At 32.2% G+C, this 8170-nt stretch overlaps 1 protein-coding gene across 1 annotated transcript in view; it reads right to left on the bottom strand.

Annotated features, from left to right (window-relative positions):
• DNAJB14 (DnaJ heat shock protein family (Hsp40) member B14) overlaps positions 1-8170 on the bottom strand; it is a 23651-nt gene that overhangs the window by 13430 nt on the left and 2051 nt on the right. Inside the window, exon 2 of the mRNA XM_023531401.1 lies at positions 2854-2999. Coding sequence (XP_023387169.1) covers positions 2854-2999 — 146 coding nt within the window. The remainder of the gene's footprint in view (positions 1-2853; positions 3000-8170) is intronic.

The following is an 8170-nucleotide window of genomic DNA, read 5'->3' as shown; positions in this document are numbered from 1 at the left end:
TTGAGGTTTTTCTGGTTCTTAGTATTTCTGACTGAAATGTGATCATATTGTTCTTTGGGTCCCAAGGTCCCTAAGCCAGTCAATCTTCTCTCAACCTTTCAGAGTTTTCTTATATTTGTTTTGTTTTATAAATAATACTCAGTTGTACTTGATGTAAAGAATGAAAAAGTACATCTCCTCCATCTTCTTGAAAACGGAAGTTCTAATTATTATATTGCTTGCCTCATTCTCACAGCCAAGTTTATGCCATCTTCTCTCTTCCCTAACCATAGGAATCATATCCCTAACCATAGGAATCATAATCATCTTGAGAAAAGTCTTAATTCTCACTTATTATATGAAGGCTTCTCCAATTACTCTGATTATAATGCTACTTTATATTTCTAACTTTTCTTTGGACATCTTTATTCTATGTTTTGGTATTTAATTATATTCAGTATTCTGGAAGATCCTGGGTAAATTAGTTAATTTCTCTGAGCCTCAATTTTCTTATTTGTGAAAGAAAAATGACACTGGTCCCCTGACTATTTTGCAAGATTTTTAATAAGCATTAAAAAATAAGGATGAAAAACTATAAAATGCTTATCATATGTTAGGTATTACTATTACTCCAAATGTTCTGTATGAGACTTCTCTTCCCTTTGTGAATTACAAATTCTTTGAGTAAAAGGATATCTCATATTCTCTTATTGAGTTTCTCTACGAGAATTAGCTGAAAGGGTAGAATACTGAACTACCAGAGTTAACACAAGCAATAGCATCTGACCTATTATTATTTATCAAGCAAACATATATACAGCTAATCTATGTCCCTTGTTATTACATTCATGTATATGTCAACAAACACAGATACTATTCAAATAGTCTCTCAAATATTGCAAGTCTTTGAAGATAATGTAGACTGTTCTGAAAATAGTCATGTCAGAGAGAAGGAAAGGGATCCATTTCAATTACATATTTAAAAAATATCTCTTCTAATGTAATTCCCTAAACTAATTACTCCTTCTTTTTCTATGAGGAAATACAAAGCAGGTCTTTTCTATGTTTTGTAAAATTCTATGTTTCGGTAATTACAGAGCAATCAATCTGTATTTACCTTTAAGAAAAAACTATAGTCTTTGCACGGTACACCAAAAACAGAAGTTAAGGTTGATTGGTTAAAATTAAATAAGATGGCCCAGAAGGTAATGAAAAGATCCTGTGTGCTGAATGAATGAAACCTGACATTTCTGTATGATGACACTAGATGTAATATTTTCTTATTAACTATCTTTGTTCACCAAGTGTGGATTACAACCTGAGTTTTCTATAGAGTTTCAACTCAATGAAAAATGGGTTCATCAACCAACTCCCCATTCTGATCCTCTTTGGGATTAATAAATTGGCATTCTGATTTCCAGATAATCCTCTGTGTATTGAATAATGTGAGCCTCTCCTCTAGAGATGAATTAATTCCCAGCATGCTGATAAATATTAAGTTTCTAGTTTTGTAAAGCCAGGCATTAAAATCTGAAATATACGAAACCAAAGTACAATCACTATGTAAAACCCCTTCTGAGTGTCTAGCTGGGGTGATATTTATGCTGCTCACCTCTTCAAAACGCAACACAGGCTGTGAAAACATTGGTTGATTCACTTACTGAACCTCAAAAACCAATAATGCTAACATGACTTCAATGCAGAATTGGGAGAAAGAAATAAATTAACATTCTTAATATTAATAAAGAATGAATACTGATATCACCCTAGCAGATCACGAACATGCAAATAACTCACTGCCAAAATCTTTTCCAATGTTTTAAAATCAACAAAAATTTTAAATTAAGTGATTTAAATTCATAATGTGAAAAATTTGCTTTAACTTTTAAGGGAGTATATGCTAAAGTAAGTGCTTTTGAGTAAAGAAACTTCCTGTACTATCAACATGCCACTTTTAATTTAGGAAACAGAGAAGGCTCTGTCACGGTAATATTTTACTTTCACCAGTACCACTGTGGCAGCTGCTTTTATTGGATTATATTAACAATCTCCAATGTATTTTGCTTGGCAACTTCCTCCAAGAAATAAAACTATTTGGAAAGTTTTATATGAAAGACCAATTGAGTCATCAATCTATAAGGAACATTTGAAAACTAAGTATCTCCTATCAGTTATTCCAAGACCCCAGCAGTCCACTGTAAACATTATACGTTGGCCCTATGAATGACAAATTCACAAGAACAAAAAAATCACAAATTTAAGCCTTTTCCTATGAATTAGAAGTTAATCTTTATGAATAAATTGTATGTAACAAAATATGAATTACAAAATAAGTTCTTGGATATTTACTAAATTGGCAAAAATGGAAATGATATCGAGGAAAACAATGAAGACATGAGTAGTAGGTAAGAGAAATGAAAATAATTATTAAAAAGAAAAAAGTCACATTAGTTAGAACTACATATAAAAAATACAAAATTTGGCTAGAGTTAAAAGAAATATAAGAACAGAGAAGATAGCAATTCCAATTAATTTCACAAAAACTATATTTTGCTTTTAGTTCCTGTAAAACCAGATGGTAATATACTAGAAGCTCATGCATAGTCATCACACTCCTTGTGTGTGGTAAAGTAGAAAGCATGCATGGGTATCCATAAGTTACTTAGGACTTTGCCAAAACTGGCATGTTGCGTTTGTGAAGCCAAACTGCATTTGTTTGGCTCTTGGTACAACAAGTTAATGGTGAGGTTTAAAGTTAAGATTTTGAGGACCCTCGTTTATGCTGGCTTCTAAAGGCAGAGTTCGACATTCTGAAACACTGTAAGTAGATTCTAAAAAGTGCTAAGTAAAACTGCTTTAAAAGGTTTACTTTACTTTTAAAAGCATCTGTTGCTCCAGGTGCATGGTTTTTGTCTGGATGAAACTTCAAAGCAAGCTTTCTATAAGCTTTTTTCAAATCTTCATCACCAGCATCTTTGGTAACTCCAAGTACTTCATAGTAATTTTTACATTTGTTTATGCTGTGAACAAGAAAGTATGTTATAAGGTAAATTTCAAGGAAGAAGTTCATGTACTACCTCTGATTTTTTATTTATTAGAATAGTATAAAGAACTGCCTATGGATTGTTATTTCAGTATCAAATGATAGCTTATCCGGTTAAGGGTTACTGCCCCATTCTGTTTTTCAACTTCTTCTCAGTTTAAGGAGAGTTGGCTACGAGAATGTCTTTGGTACAATTAATCACAACTAGAGAAGAAGTAAAGCAAAACTCATAACAACTGTAGATGAAGGACAGAGCATACATTGTAACTAAACTGAGAAGAAAAGAACAATTTTATAGTACTTTTAAGAGCATAAAGAAATTCCCATACTCCTCCCAAGTATGTCACAGCTAAGGATTAGTATGCATTGCACTTCAGTTGTCACGTAATGCAGACCTAACCAAATATCAAGGCAACGGTTCAGTGCATGTAAAACAATTATAGCACACTATGGATTAAATGTCAAAGCAAGTTAAGGCAGCTTGGCTATGCTAAAGAGAATTTATCTGTGTCACTCTCTGAGAAAGATAAAATATCATAATAAAATATATCAGGGGAATCAAAAATGTTGGTTACACCCTATTTTCATATCAATGTTGTTGACAGGTTCTGTGACTTTAAGCAAAATGACATATAATAAAACCAATTTTACCACAGGTTAATTAATAAAAACAAAGTTGAAGTTCCTACAGCATCTCATCAATGTTATTAACAAAACAACGTTGAATGAAACATCATTATTCGAGCACCTACTGTACTTAAATAGTTTATAATCTTAAATATGTAACCGATTTAAGCCTGAAATCTTTAAAACGTATTAGGAAAAGAAATACTCTAGAACAAAGAACATTAATACTTTTGGTTGCTAATATTCTCCCACAACCTAACAATTTTTCTTCACTAAAATCCAGGTACATCTTACACATTTTTTTGTGGCGTATTTTATGAGTTTAGATGCATTCTATGTGCAAGCGGCTTCATGACCAAGGTAGTAACAGGTAAAAGGATCTGAGGCTTAATTGTTCACTGACAGCTACAAAACTGCAAATACTGACTCAAAGTTTTCAAAGAAAAGAGACAATATTGATCTTTTTTATTTTACTATTTATCCTATTAATCACCACAGCACTTGGTACATGATAAGTTCTCAGTAAATATTTCTGGAATAAATGAGTCTCAGCTCTCCTTTTACAATGAAAACATTCATTATTTGGTATAGGAAATAGAAAAAAAAAGAAGACATTGTATAAAATTATAGAAATCTTATGATCACATCAATAAAAATTTGTTATGCAGTCCTCTTTATAGTAATAATAATTAAAATTGGATTGTTCTACTTTAGATAATAAATATTAACACAAGTCAATTTTATTTCATAAACATGACATTTTCTTTATTTAGTCAGTAATATTTACTGAGCAACAACCATGTCTCATATAGTGTTTGGGCACTTGAAATATATCAGTGAACAAAACAACGATCCCTGCCTTTGTAGCGACCCACTCCCCTAAATATGTTGAGAAACTATGCAAAAGGAAAAAAAAAAAAAGGAAAAGGGACTTTATAGAACACCTACTATGTGTCAGGCACAGGTCCACAATCTCAAATCCATATTCCAATAACCATTAAGCTCTGAAAAACATTAAGTTACTCTATAACTAATGTGACTGCAAAAACCTGATTTCCGCTCTTTTAGAGGCAAAATTTGACCTGAAATTTTATCACCTTCATTTATCCCACTTAAGTGTGAACATTTGTACATTTTGTTGTAGAAATGTTAACATTAGGTTCTGGGCTGCTAACAGACCCTATGAGACCTTATGTAATGTATAATATATGCTCCTTGTTACCTGTCTAAGATATGAATTCTGAATTCTAAACTACATCTGGTCCACAAAGTTTTCACATAGAGTATTACAGAATCTTATTATGCTGATTATTTTACACAAATTATCTCATTTACTCATTAAGTAGGTATTATTCCTATTTAGTCAATGAGAAAATCAAGGCTTTGAGTGGTTATGTCAATTGCTGAAAGTCATATAACCAAATAGTAGATGGGAACTAGGATTTATTTCAACAAAAATTTACTGAACATCTACTTTTTGCTAGAAACTGTTTCAGATGTTATAATAGTAAATAAAAAGTCAAAAATATCCCTGCTCACATTAAATTTACAAGTGGAAAGGAACAATGAACAAATATACAAATAAAACATAAAGTATATTACACGGTGATAAATATATAGAGAAAAATAAAGTGCCAAAGGAAAACAGAAAAGGGAAGAGGAGGCCTGCAAGGGTGATGAGGAAAGACATCACAAGGAAGGATTCGCACCTCAGTTTGTCTGACTTGAAAATCTTGTACAGAACCAGAATAAAGAAGAAAAGGATCCTCTTAAGACTCCAGAACAATCCTCTTCCTATTTGCTTTTCCAATGAGTGCTTAAATAGATTCTCTTTTCTCATAGATATTTTCAAATGTTGCTTCTGGTACCCAGAACATGCCTTTTCTGCCTCCCTTCTTGCTTATAGTTTCCACAACTTCTTCAGACCTCAACTTAGATTTTTCTCTTCTCAAGAACTCAAATTCTTCAAGACTAGGTTTGGTGACCTTGTATCTTCTCAAAGCTGTACTGCAACTGTCTGTTTATTTGTCTGATCGCTCTTTCTAGACAATAAGCCCCTTGAAGGCAGGGAATGTGTCTTGTTCACCATATGTGGTGAATGGATGGATGGATAGACAGACTGATAACTGATTCAATTTGAGGGATGAAATGGGGAAGATCTAAAAGTCATTTTTGGACTAAAGGTGATAAGAGCTATAATGAAAACATAGTTGGCACCAAAAATCAACTGGGAATAGAAGAGAATTGACTATGAAACGAGAAATAGAGCTAAGAATTGACACTACCTGAATGCAGAAAACAAAAGGTAGTAATAAATGAAATACTGAACAATCCTAAAGTCATTACTATTTGGTTTGAATGCATAAGATGTTTAATTATATACCACATTAATCCTCTAAGTTCATTTTGTTGATATTTCTTGAGCACAAAAAGCTAGGCAATAGAAAAAGGCAGAAAACAGCTGCTGGAGAACGTAGAGATATTAGGCTGGAATTCACAGTCCTCTAGAGATAGATATCATAAAGCTAAGAATTGTCACAATGAGAAAAAAGGTAGAAAAACAATTATTTCACTAATTCTTAGCTGTATCTAGCTCTGCCATATCTTCCCTGCACTAAATTTTTCATCATATAGTTGAGGAGAAACTGTTTGAAAAACCAGCATGAAGGTATAAAGTCAACAGCACCAGAGGACAAGTTGAATACTGCACATTTCAAGTAATGTTCCAAATAAACTCATTCATCTAATTTTTCATGTCTGAATGAGAAATAATCATTCATATATTTATTTCAGTTTATATTTTTGTTCATTATGCTCCTTTATACCAACTAAAATATATTTGTCATACTTTTTATAATTTGCTCCTTACTGAAAGATTCAAACCTTCACCACCCTCACCGAAGAATTAAAAAAAGAAAGGAAAAAGAAAATAAATTAAAAAGAGGTAACCCATTATCTACTCAGAAAGGAAATATTATACAACAAGGCCAGAAAGATCTGTCTGGGAGCTCAACAATGGAGAAGGATGTTTGGTTCAGTCTTTGTGTCTTCCTTTATGTGCATGAAAACATAGTGGGCAGGGGAGAAGGGTTCTCTTTCAATTCTTTTTTTCATGTGTTATAGCTGATTATTTAAATAGATTCCAAGTTTGTCATTTAAGGAAATATTTGTTTATTCTTGAGGCAAAAGATTACTTATTTTATAAGTTTAGCAAAATAATTTATTTTCTTTTCATTTAAAGAACTACAACTTAGATCAAATCCTAATAAAATCCCCACAATTTAAATGACTTAATAGCTGTACAGAAATGTTCCGAATGGATAAATATGGCCCAGTTAATGATTTTCCATTGGTCTTGTAAACTTAAAAAAAAAAAAAAAAGAGGAGGCTTCTTTTCAATGAGATATTAAAAACTTTTTCAAATTAGATCCATGATACCTTTTTCTCAATAATTTTTCAATATATTTCAACTCAAAGCCAACAAACAGTGCTTATTTCAGAGAATGCTATTTTTACAGTTACACACTTTTTCTTCCGTCTTATTGTAAACTAGCTCTTACTTATGCAATGGATGCAGTATTATTGCATGGCTTCTCCCATTGAGCCAAATTGTCACTGAGCAACTTGTTTGCATAATCGTGCTAACCAACAAGATAACATGGCTCTCTTCAGAAAAATCCCCTGTGTATAGGTAAAACAAAAAACAAAAACATAATAGCATGTAAGTGTTTGCTGGTGATCTGTTACCTCACTAAAGCAACACTTATGAAAGCTAATAAAATGAGTGTTACATGATTGAGCTAAACAGCTCTATATAAGGCACTGACTGAAGTATTCTGAGTAACTTGGGGATTTTATTAAAGAATGTTCCAATCACATTTAGTCCCTAAAAGAAAAAAACTACATTTAATAAAAAGACATAATAAAATTACTGACAAGAGAAACAACCTCTGATATAGATATACTACTAAACTTTTACCCGATAAGAATTCATGGTCTCAAACTTGGTTGGGTCTCCAGTGCTAACGAGCAATCCTTTCATTCCCTTGCCTTTCCCCTCTGCAAATATTTCATATGTTTACCACTCTCCTCAAGCTTTCTACTTAATTTTTTTTCTTATAACTCTCAGAGGATAACCTTATCCCTAATTTCACAGAGAATATAGAAGCCAACAACAGACAGAAACTCCCTCAATGTTTTACGTTTCCAGCTGGCCAACTCTGGTCATATACAAAATGTATTGCACCCACCATCATCTTTCATTCTTCCATTCTTAATATGTCCCTCTGCCTAAATACTAAAACGAAAAGATAGAAAAACAAAGTGCTGTTTTCCCTTCCTTATTTCTACCACACCTTGAGCTATTTCTCTTTTACTTCCAAGGCTATAGTAAATTAACAAAATATATATTTAAAAAAATAACATAAGGTTTAGGATATTCCTATTCTCCAAAATTTTCAATTACATTGTCAAATAGTATTTTCAAATATATAGGTGATTCTATAGTCTTTCAAAAAAAAA

This window comes from Pteropus vampyrus, unplaced genomic scaffold (genome assembly GCF_000151845.1).
Source record: "Pteropus vampyrus isolate Shadow unplaced genomic scaffold, Pvam_2.0 Scaffold67, whole genome shotgun sequence".
NCBI lineage: Eukaryota > Metazoa > Chordata > Mammalia > Chiroptera > Pteropodidae > Pteropus > Pteropus vampyrus.
Note: the sequence above shows the minus strand (reverse complement) of the source record. Positions and strands in the feature narration are given on the sequence as shown.